General features: G+C 38.6%; 1 protein-coding gene across 1 annotated transcript in view; it reads left to right on the forward strand.

The window, feature by feature from the left end:
- Positions 1-26,235, forward strand: part of AK9 (adenylate kinase 9) — a 119,598-nt gene that overhangs the window by 84,594 nt on the left and 8,769 nt on the right. Inside the window, exons 28-34 of the mRNA XM_082731994.1 lie at positions 5-70; positions 12,418-12,624; positions 13,187-13,405; positions 16,449-16,662; positions 21,901-22,102; positions 24,049-24,195; positions 24,298-24,518. Of these exons, the coding sequence (XP_082588120.1) occupies positions 5-70; positions 12,418-12,624; positions 13,187-13,405; positions 16,449-16,662; positions 21,901-22,102; positions 24,049-24,195; positions 24,298-24,518 (1,276 nt within the window). The remainder of the gene's footprint in view (positions 1-4; positions 71-12,417; positions 12,625-13,186; positions 13,406-16,448; positions 16,663-21,900; positions 22,103-24,048; positions 24,196-24,297; positions 24,519-26,235) is intronic.

Genomic DNA, 26,235 nt, shown 5'->3' on the forward strand with positions numbered 1-26,235 from the left:
ACAGGATGATATGATTTCTAAAAGAAGGGCTGAACTTCTAGCAGAGAGAGAAAAAAGACATAAAGTGGAGGTAAGTAAATAAAATGGTTGCTTTTTTTAAAAAGGCAGGATATCCATAATATAATATTTATATATTCTATATATTTTTTACATATCAACAGCATAAACTAAAAAGATGTTTAGAAAAAGTCTTGAAGGAAGTACACAGAGTTTATGTCTAAGTAGTAAGATTATCACTTTTTTCTTTATAATTTTTGATATTCCATAATTACTTACAAGGACCCTTCATTATTTTTACAATCAGAAAAATGAACATTTTTTTAAAGGAAGGAAAACCACCGAAGTCTAAAAAATCAAATTCAAAATATAGTACTACATTAAACTATGTATATTTTGGATTTTAATTTCTGCCTTTCACACTTGCAGCCCATGCCCCCAGGGAGGTAGTCTGGGAGTCTGGGATTGAGGTCTAAACAGGGAGTCTGGGAAGCTTTGCTGGCCCTAAAGTAAAGATTATGTCGAGATAAAGAATGGAACAAGGCAGAACCTGTGAACTCTCAGACTTATATATTGTGCAAGGGTACTCAGTACAGTTCCTTTTCTCCATCTGCTGATTCTTGAAAAAGATAAACCTCGAAGATCATGAATTTTGTTTTGTTTGGAGAGGAGTTGATCCCGAAATGACCTCGCTGACACCAGTGCTGCAGCCAAGCTTACTCAGGGGTGCAGAATTTAAAGAGATGTGACTAGACATGCTAGTTCTAAGAATTTACTGGAGGCTCATATTTATGCAGTCAGTTTACACGTAACCCCTGTAAACAAGGCAAACAGTAAGAGGGTTCCTGCCTTCTGCCATTTCCTTCTGGCATAAAGTACCCTGTATCATCTTTTCAAAACTGATTCTCCTGTGATCTGATTTCCAATCATATAAAAACGTTCAACCCAACAAGGGGAAGGAGAGAAGAGGAATCCCAGGAAATAGAGGACTTGCTGCCCACGGAACCATGTCTCCCCCTGAATGGATGTGCTGGACTAAGTACAGAGGACTGCTGATACACAGCAACCATAACTGGGGGTCCAAACATTGTAGAATAGGGGCCAGAACAATTGTTTCTTTGTCCAAACAAAATACCTACAACCAAAAGCCAATCAAAAACCATTAGACCTAGAGCCATCTGGCGCCCTCTAAGGCACAAGAACCTTCCTCTCCATTATTGGCCTTGATCTTCACTGATCCATCAGCAATGGATCAGTGCTTAATGGAGCACTCACTGCATGCCTGACACTAGGCGTTCAGCCATGAACAGAAGGGACAGAAGTTTCTGGCTGCATTCTACTCTTCATTCCCTGAACCAACATGTTCTGAAATTCTACTCTGTTCAAGGGGTCATGCTGATGTTTAGGATTAAAAGAATAAAACAATCCAGATATCCTAACGTGGGCTCACGCATAATTACTACCTTTAGCCCTTGGGAATCCCTAGTGGTCCCCTTAAGAATCACCCCAATAGGGGTGCCTGGGTGGCTCAGTTGGCTTAGCGTCTGCCTTTGGTTCAGGTCATGATCCCAGAATCCTGGGATCAAGCCCTTCATCAGGCTCCCTGCAGAGGGAGAGCTTCTCCCTCTCTCTCTGCTACTCCCCTGCTTGTGCTCGCTCTCTCTCTCTCCCTCTCTCTCAAATAAATAAATGAAATCTTAAAAAAAAAAAAAAAAGGGAATCACCCCACATGTCTCAGCAACATATTACTGAAAAAGTCCAGACTTTGGGGTTGAGCTGAACTAGACTATTCTTTCTCTAGTTCTTGCTGACTCTGTTCACTACTAGCTTCCCAGTGCCTAACATAGTCCTGACACATGGTAGGGACTCAACAGTTGTTTTGTTGCTATTGTGTAACCTTGAGCAAGTTTCTTAATCTCTCTGAACCTAGAATTTTGTAATTGTAAAATGAAAAAAAATTAATATCTAGTTTCCTGAATTAATAATACTTTAATTTTTCCTTTTTGCTATTTTTTAGTTAAACCTGCTCGCTCTTTCTTTCTTTCTTTCTTTCTTTCTTTCTTTCTTTCTTTCTTTTTGTATGTAGCTGAGGGCACCTGGGTGGCTCAGTCATCAAGTGTCTGCCTTCAGCTCAGGTCATGATCCTGAGCCCCACATCTGGCTCCCCGCCCAGTGGGGAGTCCGCCTCTCCCCCTCCCACTCTCCCTATTTGTGTTTCCTCTCTCACTGTCTCTCTCTCTGTCAAAAAAATAAACAAAATCTTTTTTAAAAAGTCATATAGCCGAGATAATTTATATAAAAGACATGAAAACCTAGACTATAATTCTTTTATGCAGGAAAGATGTATACCTTGTTTTTAAGAACAATAGCTTAAATTATATTAATAGACATATTGAGAGAGCTGTAAGAACAAAGGAAGTCAAGCAATTACATATGTGAGTGTGTGGGTGTGGGGGAGGTGTATTTATATAACTATATATTATATAAACTTCCAGAGTAACATACACATGTCATTATATATATACATATATATACATTTTCAAACAGACTAATGCTTTTTAAGTGATTGTTTTACTTGCAACAGCTATGCTCATTTCATTTTTTATTTGGCAGAGAGAGAGAGAGAGATCATAAGTAGGCAGAGAGCCAGGCAGAGAGAAAAGGGGAAGCAGGCCCCCTGCTGAGCAGAGAGCCCGATGCGGGGCTCGATCCCAGAACCCCAGGAAACCTGCTTTTTCTTTTTTTTTTTTTAAAGATTTTATTTATTTATTTGACAGAGACAGATCACAAGTAGGCAGAGAGGCAGGCAGAGAGAGAGAGGAGGAAGCAGGCTCCCTGCTGAGCAGAGAGCCCGATGCGGGACTTGATCCCAGGACCCTGAGATCATGACCTGAGCCGAAGGCAGAGGCTTTAACCCACTGAGCCACCCAGGTGCCCCAAACCTGCTTTTTCTTAAGAGAATCCTTTTTCAGGATAAATTTTAGATGTTCTTAATTTATAGTTTTTCTATCTGTTAATATTAGAGTGATGGGATTTTTTTTACTAATTTTCATTCAAAAATTTGATATTCTATCTTATCAATTAAGTAGGTTTTTATGAGTTAGCTCTCCTAAGACTTACTCGTTGACAAAATTGGCTATATATCCCCACACAATTAATTTATACAAACTGACATTGGGAAGAAAGTTCTTGAAATTCTTAATGAATCAAAGATGAATACTGTGTATGGATTTTCTTAACTTCTTTGATGAGAATTTTATGGTATGTCCTGCTACTGCCTCAGACAAAGAAAAACTAAACACGTGTAACATCTCAAGGCTCACCCAATGAGATTGCATAGTCAGTTAATGGGACATCCTGACTCAAATCCATTCTGACTCTACATAGACCTTGGAACCTACTTTCAGGAACAGACCCTGAGGCCTTTTCACCATTTGCCTTTTGTACAGAATGTGCAGCTCCATGACTCACCTTGACATGACAACGAATTGGGAAACCATATGCTAATAAAGCCCTTCCCAGGTTTGTCTTCTCCTCCTTACCAAAAGTCATTGCCCTCACTGTCTGATATTTTTGCATCAGATAATACATTTTTAACGTTAGAAATTACTTCAGTCTGGGAGAGTGGGGGAAAGCTGCTCACATTAATTTTGTAGGAAAATGTCGCCATCTTGTGGAATTTTAGTCTCCAAGTGTGACTCAAGAATAATCTATAATTCAGCCGCTTTGTATAGAGATTTGGTTTCCATACTCTCCAGTTCCTCAGAGGCCTCCCTTCTACTCCTGGTCCTGGTCCTCGCTCCAGAATCCTGGCTTTCTTCCTGTTCACTGGCTCCTTCTCTGGTGCCTCAGTCTCTTTGACTGAATTGTGAGTAGCCATCCACAGGAAAAAGCCAGAAAGAGCCAGGACACAGAGTCAGACGTAAATGAGCAGAATTGTGAGGGACCGACCATATCCAGGTGAATAGTTAATAGAGATATATACCCTGAGTACTAAGGGTAATCCAAAGTCAGGGTCCGAATGAAGTTAAAACAAGGTTCAGAAGCAAGCACCAGGCCAAGACCATCCTTGAGGCCTTCTAGGGAGAAGATAAAATATATAAACCCAAAGGTCTATGTGCAGAGAGCTCTTTGGGAGGGAACGGAAGGCAAAGGTGTGTATAGGGTGTACAGTTTGGGGACTGAGTTGGGTTTTTTTTAAGATTTTATTTAAATTCCAGTTAGTTAACATACAGTATAGTATTAGTTTTAAGTGTACAGTATAGTGATTGAACCCTTGCACGCCACACCCAGAGCTCATGGCAAGTGCATTCCTTAATCCTCATCACCTGTTTCACACATTCCCGACCACCACCCCCTTCCCTGACCCCGACTCATCTCCCTTGGATTGAGTTTCAAGGTTTGAAAAACAAATGGTTTGGAATAGTGTCTCCAAACATCCACATTTAGAAGGTAACCAGGTATAGTAAGGGAATCTAGTATCTGCTTAACGTGCATCTGTATTGGGAAGCCTTAGAACTCCGACAAGTCTTGCACTTTCCTCTTTCCATTTCTTCCTATGTCATTCTTCCCTAGTTGTAAGCATTCTGAGTGTAATCTCCATCGCCCTCCTGGCATAAACTTCCACAAACCAGCCTTGCCCTTCCCTTCCCCTACTGAGAGAAAGTTACAAGAGCGCTTACTCCAAATCTAGTCCTATTTCTGTGAGACGGTGGGTTTTGTTTTCTGTTTATCCTCTTTATTTTCTCTTTTCCCTTTCCAGCCATCTCTGGGACTGTTTGAATGTACTATAGAAACCCATTTTATTTATCTATTGGCTTTTAAGTTATACCTCTGTGTACTGTTTTATAGTGGTTGCTCTGTACACGCTTAGCTTTTCCCACTCTACTTTGAGTCAGTATCATTCCATGTAATTAAAGAAGCCCGTGACTACAGAAGTCCATATACATCCTACCCTGCTCCACTAACACCCTTTATGCTCTAGTTACTTGTTTTACAGCCAAATTTATCATAAACTCCATGAGAAAAAAATTGCAGTTTTTGTTTTAAACAGTCACATATATCTTAAAATTTTTAAGAGGAAAAATAAGTCTTTTACATTTATCCAGATACTTACCATTTCTGTAGCTCTTCATTCTGTGGTTGATGGGAACCAGAGGGATGAGAAGAATGTGGTCATTTGAATTGTTTTCTTGTATAATTTTTCTCGACTGTTTTCATGATTTTCTCTGTATCTTTGCTTTTCAATAGTTTGTGATATGCCTGCATGTCATTTTGTTCATTTTATCTAGTTTGGGTTTCACTAAGCTTCTTTAATCTGTAAATGTATGGTCTTTTGCTAAATTGGGAGAACTTTGGACATTATTTCTTCAAATATCTTTCCTGCTCTGTTTGCTCTCTGTCTCCTTCTGAAAATCAATTTCACATAGATCATTCACTATCGTTCCACATGATCTTGGGGCTATTAACTTTTTCAGTCTTTTTCTCTCTCTTCTTTAACTTTGATAATTTCCTTTGATTTATTTTCAAGTTCACTGGTCCTTCCCCCTGTCATCTCCAGTCTGTTAAACCCATCTATTATCTTATAATTTCAAATGCTATAATTCTTTTTTCTAAAATTTCCATTTGATTTGTTTTTGTATTTTTTATTTCCCTCCTGGGATTTCCTATCTATTCATGTATTTTCCTTTTCCTCATTAGTCATAGAGATAACAACTGCTCTAAAGTTCTTGTTTGGTAACTCTAATACCCAGAGTGGGTATTTAATAATATCTTTTCTTATGAGAATGGGTCATGTCTCATAATCCTTTATATTTTGAATAATTTTGGTTTATATCCTAGAATTATGAATGTTATGTTCTGGAGATTCTGAATTCTGTTATATACCTGGTGTTTTTGTTTCAGCAGGCAGTTTACTTGGTAAGACCAAACCTGCAAAGTCTGTCATGTGGGCAGTGGTGGCAGTTCAATTGATACTGTTCCCAAACAGCCCATATGTGATTCAGAGACATGGACAGTCTTTACAAACTAAATATGTGGTTTCCTTACCTGGTTCTCTCAAATCTGAAGTTTACACTCACTCTCCAGTGCCCTGGTTGTGTCTCCTTCCCCTGGTTGCCCCAGCCGGAAAGCCACCAAGCTCCCTATCAGAGTTTTAGTCACCCTATGCCAGCACCACTGTAACAGAAGCTGCCCTCTTAGCAAATGCACAAAATTAGAGAACTCATCCTAAACCAAATGTTCCCTTCTAATTTTTACTGTTTCCAAAATCTGCCTTTGTTTACTCTTGAGTCCCTTAAATGAGTGAGATAAAGTGTCTGTGTGTGTGTGTGTGTGTGCGGGGGAGGTGTACTGTTCATGGTTTATGGCGGTTATCTATTAGAGACTAAATTAACTTATTCCTTCATACTGGAGGCAGGTCTCTGAGACCTAGAATTTTAGAATATGTATCAACTAACATAAGGCCTAAAAAGTGTAATACATCAGAAAAAGGAAAAAGCAACATGGTTTCAAAAGATCAAATTACCATTTATGAAAAAATAAAATTTTTTTTTCTAAGAAGAATTAACCTGTGGATATTTTTAGGATATTAACCTTTAAAAAATTCAACATTGTATTTAAGGAACCAGCAAAAGAAATATAATAAGAAAAAAACAACATACATGTTGAAAAGTTCTGTAAGGATAGAACTCCTTATGTGCCTATAATTTGATTTATCTAAAAAGTCCAGGAAAGATAATTGCACAAAAATTATTTAAGGTGGCCACCACAGCTCTTTATTAACAATGACATTTGCCCCCATGAAGAAGAAAAGGAAAATAATTTCTAAAGTAATTAAATAATCCATCTTGAAGATAATAGGTGCCACAGAATGTTGGATAGTGCCCTCCCATCATTTGAAACAAGATCTATCCTGCCTGCCTCGTCTCATTCTCATAGCTCATTCAAATGGAAGCACAATACAACCTGCCCTGTTCAAATACCCAGAACTTGCAGACCAATTAACCAACTTGGTCCTCCATTCATAAAAATCAATGAAAAACCAAGGATTACCATATACTTGAGAAAGATTATCAATACTAAGGAGCAACAAGATGAGCAAACAGAACAATTGAGCCTAAAATGAATAGGCAGTTCAGAAAACCTTACTAAACATTAAAAAAAAAATTTCAGTCTTTCTCAGAAAATTCAAGAACTTTTATCCAGAAAACAAAAACAGGATGTTTTGAAAAATCAGAGAGAAAAAAGAGTTCATAGAAGCTAAAATATATAATGTAAATTAGTTGAAAATTGAATAAAAAGATGAGAAAAGTCAAAGTTTCTCAAATATAGAACAAAAATATAAGAGATAGAAAACATGAAAGAAAAAATTAGAGATATGTGGCATCAATCCAGGAGGATCAACATCCAATACGCGTTCCAAAAAAATAAATAAATAAATAATGAAAGGAGAGAAAATAAAAGAGGAAATAATCTTAAAAATATTGAAAGAAATGTTCAAAATATTGAAGAAAGCAGAGGATCTTCAAATTCAAAGGGCTCAATGAATATCCACTAGAACAAATTAAAAGAGATGTACATTAGCTACTTCCTCATGAAATTTAAGAGTGCTCATTATAAAGAGATTTTAAGCATTTCTAAAATGAAGAAAAGATACCTACAAAGGAATGTGGATAAGATTTGTGTCAGACTTCTCACCAAAGTACTGGAGACAAAGACAATGTTTTCAAAATTCTGAGTAAAAATTATTTTGGATTATTTATAATGTATGAGGATGAAATAGAAACACTTTTAGATATTTAAGTTCTTTGAAAATTAGACTTTTATATATTCTTCTTTAAAAAAGTAGCCAATTGATTTTGTGAATAATGGTTCTTCCATATAAAAAAACAAGACAAAACCAGAAATATGAGTAGGTGAAAGACCAAAAAAAAACCATTAGCCACATACAGGGAAGATTAAAATGCATGATTTTGCATAATAAGAAAATACAGTGTTTGACCTTGATACTTCAGAGGATACACATTTGTTGATAGAGGGTTGTATCCCTGCTGTAGTGAATAAGGATTATGTAATTAAAATATGACTGGTGCTGTTTATAGGGTTTCAATTTTTAGAATCAATCAAACACTGTTTACTTTCAATTCTTAGAATCAATTTCTACATGAAATACTAAATACTAAGGTACAGTTACAGACAAATGTAAATGTAGACCTATTGGAGACAAAAATTTGGAAACTAAAGAGAGGGAAAAGTGAAGAGAAGGGTAAGGACATTCTCTTGAATTGTGGGGAATCAAAACACACATCTAAAAATGGTAACTCAGGGGCCCCTGGGTGGTTCAGTCAGTTAAGCGTCTGCCTTTGGCTCAGGTCTTGATCCTAGGGTCCTGGGATTGAGCAACAAGTAGAGTCCATGAGCCCTTGCCCAGCTCTCTGCTCAGGGGGGAGCTTCCTTCTCCCTGTCTCTCTTCCTGCAGCTCCCCTTGCTTGTGCTCTCTCTCTCTCTCTCTGTCAAATAAATAAATAAAATCTTTAAAAAATTAAAAATAAAAAAATAAATTTGTCAGCACTCAGTTATAAAATTATGGAACTAAAAATAAGACTAACACTGGGGAAGAGGCCGAAGAGAAGGAAAAGAGAAATGTAAGTTAGCTGAATTCCTCAGCCTCCCTAGTACGAGAGAGGAAACAAACATCACAGGTGTCCAAAAAGGCTACCTTTCACTATTTACTTTGTTAGTTCCTAAACTGGTTTCCGTAGAACAGCCAAAAAAGGGGCGGGGGGGGGGGGGACGCCTGGGTAGCGCAGTCAGTTGAGCCTCTGACTCTTGGTATCAACGGAGGTCATAATCTTGGGGTCTTGAGATCAAGCCGCACATTGGGCTCCACGTGCTCAGCTCCGCCTAGATGCTGCTTAGAGTTTCTCTCTCCATCTCCCTCTACCCCTCCCCCCAACTCCATGCACTTGATTCACTCTCTCTCTCTCAAATAAATAAGCGAATCTTAAAAAAAAAAAAAAAAAAAGCAAAGAAAACATTTTTTAAATGCAAGAATGGCTAAATGAGAATAATGAGATGTATGTTTTTATATGGAAGGAAATTTAAATGCACTGCTAAATTGTCTTTTTTAAAAAACAAGTTGTACAATATAGAACGATCCCATTTATTTGTAAAATATAATTTTGTGTGTGGAGTGTCTGGAGTTGTAAACATCTAAAAGGATCTTAACCAAATTGTTAACCAAAATTTTTTCTAGGTAGAAAAGTGGAAATAGAGATGGGAGTGTGAAGGGAATTTTTTTTTTTACCCTATATAATACTGTATAACTCTATCCTTTTAGCAAAAATGAATCTATTTTTATTTTTTCATATTTAAAAAATTTTTTTTTATTTTAGAGAGAAATGGTGGGGAGGGAGAGAATTTCCAGCAAATTCCACACTGAGTGCAGAGCCTGACTTGGGACTCAATCCCATGGCCCTGAGATCATGACCTGAGCTGAAATCAAGTGTTGGGTGCTGGGGGCACCTGGGTGGCTGGGTCGGTTAAGTGTCTGCCTTCAGCTAAGGTCATGATACCAGGGTCCTGGGATCGAGCTCCACATCAGGCTCCTTGCTCAGTGGAGAGCCTGCTACTCCCTCTCCTCCTGCCTGCTACTCCGCCTACTTAAACTCTCTCTCTCTATCACTCTGTCAAATAAATAAGTAAAATCTTTGAAAAGAAAAAAAAAAAGAGTTGGGTGCTCAACCAATTGAGCCACCCAGGGCACCCCAAAATGAATTTTTTTTAAAGATTTTATTTATTTATTTGACAGACAGAGATCACAAGTAGGCAGAGAAACAGGCAGAGAGAGAGGAGGAAGCAGGCTCCCTGCTGAACAGAGAGCCTGATGCGGGACTCAATCCCAGGACCCTGAGATCATGACCTGAGCTGAAGGCAGAGGCTTTAACCCACTGAGCCACCCAGGTGGCCCCAAAAATGAATTTTTAAACTGATATGGTTTTTTTAATTAACAAAAAATTGGAAGAGATATTAAGTAGAACCAAGAGAGGAGGTACAAGTTCATTTAGAACTGAGATGCCCCTAGTTTGTAGTGTGGATTCATCCCACCGTACTTCCAATGATACTTCTGTACTTCCTTAGAAAATCAAATCTCAGGATTTTTTTTTTCTTTTTTTTTTGGTCAAAGTATAAGGAAAAGGGTAAGAGAACCAAGTGGTTTCAAAATTCAAATAAAAAAAAGAATAAGAACTGAAAAGCACCGCCCTATAGCCAAACTCCTGTTGGAGAGAGAGGAGCCTGGGCACGGAGCAGGAAGGGACATTATCCTCTCATCTTACTCCTTGTACCTGCCAGGCCAAGTCCCATCTCTAGATGCTCTTTAAAGGAACCAGGGCCTAATCATAGAAAGATTAGGAAACAGGGAGCTGAGCCCCAGATTGCAGGCAAGAGATAAGTACTGGAAAGGACAGTCTAAGGCAATTTTTAGGATTATGGTCCTCGGATACTGGGTGAGCAATGATGCAGAGCAAGGAATGAAGAGACCTTCTAGGTTTCCAACCAGAAGGCAGTGCTCCAAGTGATACAAGGAATACTTCAGGGAGAAGAGTGTGGAGTCGGTGCAGGAGGATAAATATTAAAGCCTATACAGCACCACTTAGTGCCAATAACCTGCTGTGGCCTTTAAGAATCATTTGTGTATTATTCTTCTTTCTTCAGATCCGCTATAAACCCTAAAGGGCACATACTGTTCTGTTAGTAAAGTGCTTTATACAAAGTAACAAATAATAGCGATGATGCCACAATAATAGCATTAATAGCTATCATTTCATGGTTCCTATCTGCCCAAGACTTCTCTAAGAGAAGGGCTTTGCATGTATTAAATAATTTAATGCTCCCACCATCCCTGTGGGATAGGTACTTTTATTATTCCTATTTTACCGATGAGGAAACTGATCTTGTCCGAGCTAACACAGCTAGTGCATGGTTTATTCTCTTTGAATTTTATTAAATGCTGTAATTGAAGGCTATTGAGGACTTGGTTTTCATGGATGGAGTGAGAGGGTATTATGCTAAGTGAAATAAGTCAGTCAGAGAAAGATAAATGCCATAAGAGTTCACTCACATGGAATTCAAGAAACAAAACAAACAAGCAAAGAAAAAAAAAGAGACAAATCAAGAAAGAGACTCTTGTGCTTTTCGACTTCCATGGCGGTAGTGAGAGGCGCCCTGTCCACCCACCTGCAACGGATGGTCCTGTGGAACCGCTCCAGCTTCCTGATGGAGAGGAGCAAGCAGACACACAGCGCCCAGCCCAATAACCTGAAGGTTCACAACTCCTTCCACCAAACGGCCTGCTTCACTGCAAGCCTGTGGGTGTGAAGCCACCCGCCCACTGCAAAAAGCTGACGATGGGGGGCGCCTGGGTGTCTCAGTGGGTTAAAGCCTCTGCCTTTGGCTCAGGTCATGATCTCAGGTCATGATCTCAGGGTCCTGGGATCGAGCCCCGCATCGGGCTCTCTGCTCAGCAGGGAGTCTGCTCCCCCATCTCTCTCTGCCTGCCCCTCTGCCTACTTGTGATCTCTCTCTATTTCTCTCTTTCTCTGTCAATTAAATAAATAAAATATTAAAAAAAAAAAAAAGCTGACGATGGTGGTCAGGAAGCAGAGATCTGGCCAGTGAAAATGCACTACCATGAGCTAGAACATGTGGGCCACCATCAGCAGCATCAGGCACGTGCCACAAGAACCAAGGACCACCCTGACGCGCACGTGGCTGCCATTTGCAGAGCCGGTGCCATCCTGAGCACCAGAAGCCTGTGAAGGGGAAGAGGAAGCCAGTGCCCCACCAAGAACTCCTGAGCCCCCCACCTCGATAGCAGTGAAGCTATCAACCACCGGGGGAGGTGAGGGGAAGAAGAAGAAAAACCAGACTCTTTTTTTTTTTTTTCAGACTCTTGATTATAGAGAACAAATTGATGGTTACCAGTTTTGGAGGTGGGGGGGAGGGGTTGGCTCATCAGATGATGGGGACTAAGGAGCACACCTGTGATGAACACCAGGTGATGTATGGAATTGTTGAATCACTGTACTGTACACCGGAACCTCATATAACCTATGTAAATTAACTGGAATTAAGATAAAAACTCTAAACAAACAAACGCAACTTAATTACAGCCCATAGGCATAAGTAACATTTATTATCTTGCTTATGTATTTACTACGGGATCAGTATGGTGTCGGAGTCTTGAAAGGATTAAATTTCTGGGTGCCAGATATTTAATGTTTTACTGTGTCACTAAAGGAATGTTGCCATGTCATACCAACCAACAGCCAGTGACACAGAATATTCCAAAGGATTAGTTAGCAGAGTCATTTGTTGTGTGTTTTATATATGTATAAAAGAGAACATGTCCTTCCTTAGGTTGGCAAAGAAGATGAAGATTTCAGTGAAGAAGAGCCTGAAGAAGATGAAGATGATATTGAGAACATCCTGGAAGATGAATTTCCAAAAGACGAGGAAGTGATGAGTGAGGAAGACGAAGAACAGGAGGTCGAGGCACTTGAGCGCCTGCGAGGTGAACTGGGAGAAAAATTTGAAGCAGATATGAGTAATTTACAAGCAGTCCAGGTTATTACTCTTCCTTCACTGTTCACAATCCAAAATGTAACATTTGAGAATGGAACAAATATTTGGTTTATGTCTTGGTTTCTTTTTGACATTTTGAAAGAAATGTGTGTTTTAGGGTTTGCTTCCCTTTTGCCAGCACCCCTTGCAATTATGAAAACAAATTAATAAATCAAGGGCAATATGGAAGCCACATAGAGTCAAAAGTCTTAGCTGCCGGGGACCTGGGTGACTCAATCATTAAGCGTCTGCCTTCAGCTCAGATCATGATCCCAGGGTCCTGGGATCGAGCCCTGCATAGGGCTGCCTACTCAGCCTTGCTTCTCCCTCTCCTACTCCCCCTGCTTGTGTTCTCTCTCTCTCTCTCTCTCTCTCTGTCAAATAAATAAATAAAATCTTAAAAAAAAAAAAAAAGTTCTAACTGCCAATATGCAGCCACTTAGAAACTGAAAAGTATTTGTTTTTTTTTTTTTGACCGAAGCTTTCTGTCACCAGCAATGTCTATGTGCTGTGACTGGACTTCATCCCATTAAAAATATTTGATTATATTACTTTTTTTCATCAGGATGAATTTGAGAAGCTTTTGATACCAATAATTCTCATCAATGGAGCTAGGAAAATCCACATTGTACAGTATAATATGAATATGAAACTGCAACCACTGGTGGAGAATCGTGAAAGCATTTTTGAAAAATGTTATCCAATAACATCACACCTTGCCCAGAAAATGCTCAGCTATACCTATAAGTATATAAGCGCATTTGGCTACTGGGACCCTGTAAAGGTAATGCACCAAATGCACCTAAAAGCCATGTTCTTTCTTTTATATTTTTAAGTATGTCTAAGAAGAAGAAGACAGAGGATAGTTTCAAAAGCATTATACAGTACTCCTACCTTGCTATAAAAATATGTGATTGTTTTATCTTTCTGAAGTGTGGAACGTGATCAAAGGGTTTAATTTATTCCATCTACTTCTGTAGAGATAACACAATTCCAACTTGGTTTTAACTTTGTAGCTGAAGATGGGTAGTAGAAATATTTTCAAATTACACATCTAAAGGGCTGAGCCCTGATACTAATTTGCCACCTAATTTTAGGTAAGTAATTTAATCTCTTTGATTCTTTACTGGACCCAGGGTCTCAGACCCTGCACAAAGACCTAGTTCTATTCTAAGACCCTGCTTGGCTCCTTACCTTTAAGATGAAAGAATCATGCCATCAGGCCACTGTGATCAAATACATGATTATAAAGTCCTCTGGAAAGTGTGAGACACAACACAAAATGTGGCATTGATGTTCATAACAAGCATTTCTAAGGACCATATTTTTATGCAATGCAGACAAACAGATTTAATCCAGGTAGAATTCAGTAACCTCGAACGTGGGATGATTTTCAACAAATCTCAACCAAGAATATGCTAGTCACCGATCTAGTCCCTGGAAATACTATAGTGAACAAAACGGACAATGTTTCTTTTGTCTTCCAGTTTATATTCTAGTTGGATTGGGAGGGAGGATAGGCAATAAGTAAACAAACAAATATGTTCTTGAGAGATAATATTAAGTGTTATAAGGACAATCAAAAAACATGGAAAAGATTATGGCCTCTGGAGCCAGACTGCCTAGGTTCAAAACCACTACTTATTAGATGAGTGACCTTGGACAAAATTACTTAACCTCTCAGAGTCATTTCACTTGCATAATGGGAATAAGAAGAGTCCCTACCTTACAATATTGTTACAATGATTAATTGAGTTAATTATTGTCAAGTGCTTGCAACAGTGTTTGGCTTTTTATAAGTGCTCAGTAAAACTTACAGCTGTTATTAATATGTATTACTGGTATTGGTCGCGGATAAAAAGTATTTTGGAAGATGGGATCCAAAATGGAGCCTTGTGCATTTACTTGAAACCTCCTTCTTGGTTGATATTGACACAATCAATTTCAGTTCTACTTAATTGTGCCATCTTCTTTATCTTAGCCGTAGGATGTCAAGAGAAACATTTTCAAATATCATGCTGGAATAGAGTGCCCTCCATAGAGAATTAGATAGAGTTAAGCGTGTATTAGAATCACCTAGAAAGCTTTTGAAAGATAGTCATGCCCTTCTCTCTGAGACAAGAAAGAAAGGGGAGGAAGAAGACAAAGTCAGAACCATATTTAGGGAGAAAGGACTTATGTCCAAACATGACAGGACCACACAAAAATGCCTGTGGAGAAAGGAGCACATGGTCCTAAGAAGGGTTTAAGCATTTAAATAAGCATTTTTCAGGGCTTTTTGAATCTTTTTGGGAGCCTGACAGTTTTTTGGGTTTTTTTTTTTTAAGATTTTATTTATTTGGAGGATAGAGAGAGAGAGAGCATGAGGGGTGGGGAAGGGCAGAGAGAGGAAGAAACAGACCCTCCCACCCCCCAGCTCAGGAGGGAGCCTGATGTGGGGCTTGATCCCAGGACCCTGAGGTCATGACCTAAGCTCAAGTCAGCCCCTTAACTAACTGAGCCAAGCTTGATATTTCTGATTTGATGACACTATGTGTAATCTGACCTACAGAGGAGAAAGGATACATGCTAGGTATTTTGAGTAACAACAGAAACTACCTTAAGGACTCTCCGTTTGAGAATTTAAAATGGAATCATTAGACTTTCAGCTTTTTTTGCTTTAACCAAATACAAGACATAGAGCAGACGTGCCCATGCCACCCCTGTGTTTCTTCATATACCTAGCATTTACTCCAGCACAAAAATGTTGATGTAGACAATACCATTGACCTGTGACAACTGTCTTGGTGTAGCTCTGGTAAAGGAGCAATGTTGAAATATACTGCTTCACACCTCCTTTGTCAAGTATGGGCTGATACTTGGCCATCTGATGCTCTAAAAAAAAAAGATATCCAAACCTAAGATCAATCAATTACCCAGTTCTCATCTTGACCTAATGCAAATATGAGACCATTCCTCCCACTCCATTCCCCACCTAGACCTTAAACAGCCTTTTAGGTATTTTTTTCCCTTTTTGACTGCTCTTGATGTTTATGTGAGTGGGATTTGCCTATATAAAATGTGGATAAGAAGCCTGTGGGATCTGTCCTGCCAGTACTCCCCTAAAGATAACCCAGGATCCTGCCTGTAGTAGTGTACTCAGGTTGCCAGAACAAAGTACCACAGACACGGTGGTTCAAACAACAGAAATTTATTTTCTCACAGTTCTAAGGCTGGAAATCCAAGATCTAAGTGTCATCGGGGACAGTTTTCTGGTGAGACCTCTCTTCCTGGCTTGCAGATGATCACTTTCTCACTATGTCCACACATGACCTTTCCTCCATGCTTATGCACTCCTGGTGTCTCTTCCTCTTCATATAAGGACACCAGTCTTACTGGATAGGGCCCCACACTTACGATCTCTTTAAGGGCCCTATCTCCAGACACAGTCACTTTGGGGATTAGGGCTTCAACCTATGGAGTGGAGGGAATACATTTCCATCCATAACACCCCCTTAGGAACGGACCTGTCTGTGAGGTTAAACTGGCGCATGAATATACACTTTCCAGTCTTTGACAAAAACACACTAAATACATTATAAAGGAAGTAAGAGAACTAAAATTGTCATAAGCTGAAAGCTAGTTGAGATTTCATCAACAGCATGTGGGTGTAAAATAGTTTATTCTTTATAAAGAATAAGTAAAGTCTTTACTAATAATATTTGGCTACAATTAGTTTTCTTACGTAGCGTAAGAAAGATTTTATTTTACAAATTTGTTCAAATGTATTTGGGGGAAATGCTGAATAACTTAAACCTGAATTTAATTCAATTGTGTACATACTGCAGCTAAGCGAAGGAGAGACCATCAAACCAGTTGAAACTTCAGAGAATCCAGTCCATGCTGTAATCCATCGTCAGTATATTTATTTTTTATCTAGTAAGGAAACTAAAGAAAAATTTATGAAGAACCCAATCAAATATATCCGCCAACCCAAACCTAAGCCTGCTGTGCCCATTAGGATTATGATTCTGGGACCTCCAAAATCTGGGAAAACTACAGGTAAGGGTGTGTTTTTGCCTCTGTTTTTGTTGTTGTTTTAATCCCACTGTAGTTATCGTACAGTGTTCTTATTCACTTCAAGTGTACGATACAGTGATTCAGCAATTCCATGCATTACTCAGTGCTCATCAAGATAAATGTATTCTTAGTCCCCTTCACCTGTTTCACCTGCCGCCCACCCCCCAAACTTTCCTCTGGAAGCCATCTGTTCTCTATACTTAAGAGTGTGTTTTTTGGTTTATGTCCTTTTTTCTTTTTTCTTTTGTTTGTTTTGTTTCTTAAATTCCACATATGAGTGAAATCATGTAGTATTTGTCTTTTTCTGACTGGCTTATTTTGCTTAGCATTATACTCTGCAGATCCATCCATGTTGTTACAAATGGCAAGATGTTGTCCCTTTTTATGACTGGGTAATATTCCTGTGTGTGTGTGTGTGTGTGTGTGTGTGTGTGTGTGTACACCACCTCTTCTTTAACCATTCATCTATCAATCGCTTCTCAGGCTTTTGGCTAAGATCAAGTGTATCCATTCATCTATCAATGAATACTTAGGCTGCTTCCATAACATGGCTATTGTAAATAATGCTGCAATAAACATACAGGTGCATGTATACTTTTGAATTAGAGTTCTGTATTTTTGGGATAAAGATTCATGAGTGCAATTCCTGGATCGTGGGTAGTTCTATTTTTAATTTTTTGAGGAACCTACATACTGTCTTCCACAGTGGCTGCACCAGTTTACATTCCCACCAATAGAGCACAAGCGTTCCCATTTCTCCACATTCTTGCCAACACTGCCTCTTGTGTCTATTTTAACCATTCTGACTGGAGTAAGGTAATATCCCATTGTGGTCTTTGACTTGCATTTCTCTGATGATGAGTAATGTTAAGCCTCTTTTCATGTGTCTTTTGGTCATTTTTACATCTTCTTTGGAGAAATGTCAGTTCATGTTTCCTGCCCATTTCTTAATTGGATTATTTGTTTTTTGAGTTTGGAATTGTATAAGTTCTTTATATAATTTGTATCCAATTCTATAATATATATCCTTTAGTGGATATGTCATCTATAAGTATCTTCTCCCCTCAGTAGGTTGTCTTTTAGTTTTGTTGGTGGTTTCCTTTGCTATGCAGAAGCTTTTTATTTTGACACAATCCCAATAGTTTATTTTTCCTCTTGTTTCCCTTGCCTCTGGAGGCATAAATGCAAAAATGTTTCTAGGGCCGATGTTAGAGAAATTACTGTGTATGCTCTCTTCTAGGATTTTTATGGTTTTAGATCTCACATTTAGGTCTTTAATCAGTTTTATTTTCGTGTATGGTGTAAGAAAGGGGTCCAGTTTCATTCTTTTGTATGGAGCTGCCCAGTCTTCCCAACATCACTTGTTGAAGAGATTGTCTTTTTCCCATTGCATATTCCTTCCTGCTTTGTCAAAGATTAATTGACTATTTAATATGAGTTTATTTCTGGGTTTCCTATTCTGTTTCATTGATCTGTGTTGTTTTTGTGCCAGTACCATATTATTTTGATTACCAGAGCTTTGTAATATGACTTGGAGTCTGGAATTGTGATGCCTCCAGTTTTGTTTTTCTTTTTCAAGATTACATTGGCTATTGGGGATCTTTTGTGGTTCCATACAAATTTTAGGATTGCTTGTTCTAATTCTGTGAGAAATTCTGTTGGTATTTTGATAGAGGTATTTTGTATTAAATCTGTTTTGGCTGATAGAGACATTTTAACACTATTTGTTCTTCCAATCCATGAGCTTGAAATATCTTTCTGTTTGTTTGTGTCGTCTTCAATTTCCTTCATCAATGTTTTGTAGTTTTCGGACTGCAGGTCTTCCACCTCTTTGGATAAGTTTATTCCGAGGTATGGTACTATTTTTGGTGTAATTGTAAATGGGATTGTTTTCTTAATTTCTCTTTCTGCTGCTTCATTATTAGTATACAGAAATAATACAGATTTCTGTACATTAATTTTGTATCCTTACTGAATTCATTTATCAGTTCTATGAGTTCTTTGGTGGAGTCATCATGGTTTTCTCTGTATAATAAGTATCATGTTATCTGTAAATAGTGAAGTTTTTCTTCTTCCTTACCAATTTGGATGCCTTTTATTCCTTTCTATTTATTGTCTGATTGCTATGGCTAGGACTTCCAGTACTATGTTGAATAAAAGTGGGGGCACCTGGGTGGCTCAGTTGGTTAAGGGTCTGCCTTCTGCTTAAGTCATCATATTGGGGTCCTGGGATTGAGCCCCAAGTCAGGCACCCTCCTCAGGTGGGAGTCTGCTTCTCTCTATCCCTCTGACACTACCCCTGCTCATGTTCTTGCTGCTCTCTCTCTCTCAAATGAATAAATAAAAAATCTTTTTAAAAATGTGGTGAGAGTGGACATCCTTGTCTTATTCTTGACTTCAGGGGAAAAGCTCTCCCCTGAATGGTTTGTCCCCATTGAGTATGATGTGGGTTTTTCATATAAAAACTTTATTATGTTGAGGTATGTTCCTGTAAACCTCCTTTATTGAGGGATTTTATCATAAATGGATGTTGTACTTTGTTAAATGTTTTTTCTGCATCTATTGAAATGATCATAGTTTTTTATCTTTTCTCTTATTGCTGTCAGGCCTTTGTTATTCTTAAGTATAAAAGAATCTCCTGAAAGCTATTGGCACTTCTCCAGGAAGCCAACTATCAAAATTCACTCAAAAAGAGATAGAAAACCTAAATAGGATAATAACTATTAAAGAGAAATCATTCAAAAATATAATCCCATTCCAAAACAGTCCAGGATCAATCAGTAGTTTTAGAGAATAATTATATCAAACTTCCAAAGAATCAAAAAACTCAAGAGATAATTCCTATGTTTTTGTAAGCTTTTTCACAGCAGGGGAAAAAAGACAACGAGTTTCCCAATTTATTTCCAGTGTTTTTTTTCAATTAAGGAGTATAGTCCTCACTAAATATAATCAAATATTTATATGAGCTAAATTATTATGCATTTATCTTAAAAGTTATAAGGAATACAAATTGATTTTTAAATTAGCATAACTCTGATATTAAAACCTAACAAAATAATACAAGAAAAGATATTACAAATTAATATCACTTACAAATAGAGTCAAATAACAGTATATTAATATTATACTAACAAAAATTATATAAAAGATTCTAATATAATATTTTTAAAAATTGAAATATAATTTATTGTGCTAATAAAGAGTAAAAATCCACTGTCTTAATCATTGTTGAGAAAGGCACTGGGTAAACTATATCCCCATAATGTCTGAATTTTGTATAACTTTGTACAGGTTTTTTTTTTTTTTTATTAAGGCTAATAGTCCATTAAAAGGTTGGTTGTAGTATTTCAGGATGACATGATAACTACATGAGCAACGGTTGGTCGCAATGAGAATAAAATGAAAAGGACAGATACAGGAGATATTTCAAAGGAAAACAATAGGACTTAAGGACTGACTGAATAAAGAATGAAGGGGAGAGATGAGGTTAAAGATAAATTTGTCGCCAGGAATGATAAAGGGGAGTTTTGTGTTCCAGTTCAAAAAGTTTATTTTGCCCATTTAAACCTCTTAACATGGTGGAAGAGACTTTAATAGTCAGATTCTAAACATTCACAAACGTAGGGGCTCCTGGATGGCTCATTTGGTTAAGCGTCCAGTTCTTGATTTCAGCTCAGGTCATGATCTCAGGGTCATGAGATTGACCCCTGCAGCTGGCTCTGCACTGGGCCTGGAGCCTATCTGAGATTCTCTCTCCCCCACTCCTCCACTTGCGCAGGCACTCTCTCTAAAAAAAAATTTTTTTTTTAATGTTCACAAACATTTAAAATGATCACAAACATTTAAAATAAGATCCCTCTACCAGAGAAAAGGTGAAAATGTAGCTAAAACAACCTGATTTCTCATTTACTGTTTTGTGTGCCTCTTAATCTGCCTCACCTATTTCACCCACCCCTCCACCTCCCCGCTCTGGCAACCATCAGTTTGTTCTCTGTATTTACGAGTCTTCTGTTTTTTGTTTGTTTGTTCATTTGTTTTTTTAGATTCCATATATAAGTGAAATCATAACAGTATTTGTGTCTCTCTGTCTGACTTATTTTACTTAGTATAATACCCTCTGGTCCATCCATGTTGTTGAAAATAGCAAGATTTTATTCCTTTTATGGCTGAGTGGTATTGCAGTGTGTGTGTGTGTGTGTGCATGCGTGCGTGCGCGCACACGCACGCGCGTACACATGTATTACATCCTCTTTTTCCATTCATCTGTCAATAGACACTTGTTTGATTCCATGTCTTGGCTATTGTAAATAATGCTACAGTAAACACACGGGTGCGTATATCTTTTCAAATTAGTGTTTTTGTTTTCTTTGGGTAAATATCCAGCAGTGGAATTACTTAATTGTATGGTATTTCTATTTTTTAACTTTTTGAGGAACCTCCACACTGTTTTCAAACAGCATGCTGTTTGCTGCACCAAATTATATTCCTGATACAGTTTTATTCTTTTGCATGAAGCTGTCCAGGTTTCACAACACCATTTATTGAAGAGACTGTCTTATCCCCATTGTGTATTCTTGCCTCCTTTGTCATAAATTAATTTACCATATACATGTAGGTTTATTTCTGGGCTCTCTATTCTGTTCTATTGATCTGTGTGTCTGTTTTTATGTCAATACCATGCTGGTTTGATCTATGTGTCTGTTTTTGTGTCAATACCATATTGGTTTGATTTCTCATTTCTTTGTTGAAATAGAGGTGAATTTTTATAAGATATCAAGCTATGGTAGTTTATATAATATATTATATAACAATATATTATTGATATCAATAATATATCAAGCTATGGAAGTTTTTATTATTATTAGAGCTTAAAAATAAATACCAAATATTAATGGTACACATAGGATGCCATGTAAATTTCTCAAAATTGCTGCTACCTGGCGCGGAAGGAAGAAGACACTTAAATGTCAGTTTGGTTATGAGAAAAATCCACAGAACTGGCTCATTACCAGATCCATCAGCCACATACTTGGAGCAATAATAATGATTGACCTTGGACAGTATTAACACAATAAAATGTAACAATTCTGATTATCAAAATTTTGGGGGGAATGTGAACATGAGTTAGCTCACCGTGGATGTCAGTTAGCCTGAGTTAGAAATAAGGTTAACTAATGAATCTATGAAATGGAGTAAGTTTAAAGTGTTCATGTTTTCCAGTGGCCCAAAAACTTGCAAGCGAATATGGCTTAAAGCGTCTGTCCATAGGGGAAGCTCTGCGCTATGTCTTAAACAGCCAACCAGACACAGAGCTGGCGCTTATGCTGAACTGGCATCTGCATAAAGGAATGACGGCGCCTGATGAACTAGCTATTCAGGCCTTAGAGATCTGCCTGATGGGGAGTGTGTGTAACACTGCAGGGTAAGTGGGGGTGGGGGCCGGGGGGGGGGGAGTTAAAGACTTCTTTCAAGAATTACTGCCAGAATTTAAAACCCTCACCTTAAACAAGATTTAAAGCTCTTGTGAGGGGTGTGATCCACTTCTCAAACCTTAGACCCCTTTGTGGTTATATATTTTAATTTTCAGTCAGGCTACAACTTGGCTTGAACACTCCTAGAGCAGGATAGCAAGCCGGCCACTTGCCTCGCAGCAGCAGCCCCTGTGCTGTCCAAGAGTCTCTGGGTGTACAGTGTCAACAAAGGGGCCCAGTGTGACTTCAAGTGTCTAGCAGACCTCCTCACTGTTCCATGGAATGTTGAAGGAGTGGCCCTTCCCTGTCCCCCAGAAGGTATTGGTCTAATGGAGACACAGTCTCTCACTGGCCCAGCTCTCTGCACAGGGAGCAGTGCCCCTCCCTTAATGCTACATTTGGACCTGAGGGCCCTCTTCAGTTTACAATCCTCTGTTCAACCATTACTCACCCAGTGTAGCCACTGGTCACACCCAGGTGTAAAAGCCAGTGCAGCCTAATACCCTGCCCTTGAGCCCAGGTCACTGACCTAGAATCCCACTGATTTCCTCAAGCTTGTATTAAAAGGCTTTTAGCCCTTCCCTACCACTAGTCCTTAATCAAGTCTTAGGACAGTTCTGATTTCCATTATGAAGAGAGATTCCGGGGTGTCAGATTTTTTTCTCCTAGAGAAGGCCCTGGGAATTCCGCAAACTGAGTTTACCTCCTTCCTGGCATGCAGCTTTGCACACAAGGGATCTCTGTGAAGACAACCGTCTTATTTCACCTTAACACCACGACAGTGCCCAGTCATCCTGAATTTTTCTAATCTTGAGGGTCACTCAAGCGACCCTTCACAAGCGAAGAAATTGAGCTACTCTCTATTTTGAAAACCGTGAAACACAACCATGGGGCTCCCAAAGCATTCTCTATTAGGTTTGCCTGACTCCATTAACTTAAAATCCTCTCTATCCTGGAGCTTAGAACTAGTGCCTGGAGACTTTGCTGGCGAACACTGAGTAAGGGGATCCCGTGACTTCCTCTAAACCAGCCCTTCCTGATGACCAGCAGCCAGTACGCCCAGCTCGCGCTCACCCCAGAGGGAGTTTCCTGACTCTGGCGGCCATTCCTCTCAGAATGTGTGGACACCCTTTATTCCTCCTCTCAGTTTGATAGTTATCCTCTCATGATCTCAGATTGTTGGACTAGCTAAAGTTCTCTGTCACTTCTGCTCAGAAGCATGAAGGGTCCTGATGGGATGATTCCTTCCCAGATATCACAGGCCCCTCTCCCCGACTGCCCATCTCTCTCCCATCGCCACCCTCCAGCCTTCCCACAGAACTTTCCTAGAAAAGCAAGCTTAGAGCACAGTGGTTTTCCCATATTTGCTGAATCTCTTACTAAAATACTATTTATTGTGCCAGGACCCCATTCTAGTTGCTTTACATACCAGATCTATAAGTCTTTAAGATAGCTTGCAAGGTTAAATATCATTTCCCCCATTTTACTGAAAACTGAGACTCAGAGAGGTCAAACTATTTCTCAGTCTGTGTCTGTCTGCCTCTAAAGCCTGTATTCTTTGCACTGTTTCATGCTTAGGATAAAGACACCAATTGAATAACACAATGTTCAAAGTCTTACATGTGTTACCTTTTGAGTTCCATCCAACTCTAGCTCTGTGATGCTAATTGTATAACTTCAGAGCTGTGTCTCTTCGTATGCCATCCTACATCTGGCTCTTGGGCTGAGTGAAGTTAAAAACACAGAGATAAAGAGCACAAAGTGTAAAGAAGATAAGTCAAGTTACAAAAGAAAGGGCAAGAGACTATTCCTAAAGAGATAGACTGGTTCTAGAAGACAGGAAGGAAGTTAGGAGAGAAAAGAAATCTGGAATTATTTTCATGTTTCTCCTTGTTAGTGTTGTCATCGACGGCTACCCTGTAACTAAGTATCAAGTGAGTCTCTTGGAAGCTAGGTCAGTCATCCCCATGGTCATCTTTGAGTTGGATGTGCCTTCCAAGGAGATTTTCAAAAGATTGTTCCTGGAAAAAAAAAAGGAACAAAGGTAATGTATGTGATGAAAGCAACAATAAAGGAATAAACTTTAACCATCCAGAAAAAAGTGTATTTTTAACAGCTTTTCCCATTCACTCTCTTTCTCTATTAGTTTGCCTTACCCACTGCACAACAGCACGCAGATTACAGCTGTCAAAAACTCAAAATACCGCAAAAACATTGATGAGATTAGGAAATATTATCAAGAACAGCATCAGAACTGGTATGTGATTGATGGATTTCACAGCAAATGGTGGGTATGGAATGAAGTCATTAAGAAAGTTCATATGGTGAATAAACATATGCAGATATACCTGGAAAGAATCAAAGCAGGTAAGAAAACATTAAATTGTTCAAATAGAATAAAACACTAATTGAAAGTCTACACCTGCCTGACTCATGTTACCATAATTCATTCAATTTGAACATTTGTTCCCACAATCATAATCAGTCTTTGAAGTATTTGGTACTAGCCAGTTATTATGGGCATCTATACTGTTCTCATAAATGACTGCCACTACTCTATCATTTATTCAGCGCCTGTGTGAACCTAGCACATAAAAATAATGCATATCCTCTGACTAGAAGAGTTTATAGTGTTTGGAAAGCCATTTAAGGAGCTAAGTTTCAGAAGTGCTAGTATAGGAGAGTAGTGGGCTATGGAATGACACTTGGAAAAATTCTGTTTATTTAGAATTAAAGCCATTTTTGGTATTTATATTATACCAATATAATGGTATATTTTTATAGATTCAGCAATGAATCTATAAAAAGTTATAGATTCAGCAATAAATCTTCAAAAATTTAAACTTGAGCATAAAATGGCTTTTAATATATATTTGGAATCCATGAAAGAAAATGTTTGATTATATATTCCTATAAGTTTCTTGACTTTTCTCTAAAAAATACATAAAATAGAAAGAAAGTTGTCGTCTATATATGATCTCTCTAAAAAGAGTGATGACTCTAGAGAATTGAGCTGTAGGATTCTCACAGACATCTGGTGAGTGACTTTGCTTAACTGTGGGAATACAGAGAAGATATAATGAGGTATGAGAGCAATGCAATGAAGAGAATCTTATACAAGGAAGAATTTCGTGAGGATTCTGCATCATTAAATCTTGATTAGCTTCATTATTTGGGTATAACCAGTATCTCTGGTTCCTGTTTGTCTGCAGACTGGGAATTTTTTTTCACCTGAGGATTACCAGGCATGACAAGTACAAGGAAAAAAGAATTGAGTTTTTAGAAACCTACTCGCAATAAGTTTTGGAAAGCATTGCGCTTGTAAAACCTTCCATGGCAGACTTTGAAAGCAAACTTGTGCATCGTTCATCTTTTTGTTACCCTATTTCACCTTCCCTACTATAGAGTGAGTTCCCTGGAAACAGACTCAAGATTAAATAAGATCAAAAGTTGTCTGCAGAAGCTTTATCAGAAAGTATTCTCAGGATTTGAGTTGCCACATTTAGTAACCAAAAATACAGGATGCCCAGTTAAATTTGAATTTCAGATAAATAACAAATAAATTTTTAGTCTAAGTATGTCCCAAATATTGCAAGGACATACTTAGACTAAAAATTCTTCATTATTAATCTGATATTTAAACTCACTGGGCTTCCTGTGTGTTAATCAGAAAATATACCTATGGGGAATGAGGACCATAAAATTGGACAGAGGAAGAAACTGACCTGCCCTGTGGTGGAAAGGAAAGCTTCAGCAGATCTAATAGGGAAGCCCTGGAGCTAGGATGGGCCTTCAGAATTTCCCAGCTGGGGGGAGGAGCCAGACTTTCTATCCATTGGCCAGCCATTGACCACAGGTACTCTTGGAGAGGGTTAACCAGTGACAGATGGGCAATTGCCAGCGCACATGATTCCCATCAGTACTGATGCTCCCAGCATCTGGGGGACGGCAGCATCGGCCCTGAAGAGGGATCTGGATGAGGCGCCATGGTACCCACTTCATTATTCCATGTACACTTGCCTCTGCCTTGAGTAGTTAAATCTAACAGAAGTCAACTTTATTGATCTTCTGCTTTAACTTCCAC

This window comes from Mustela nivalis (assembly GCF_964662115.1).
Source record: "Mustela nivalis genome assembly, chromosome: 5".
In the NCBI taxonomy this organism is placed as follows: domain Eukaryota; kingdom Metazoa; phylum Chordata; class Mammalia; order Carnivora; family Mustelidae; genus Mustela; species Mustela nivalis.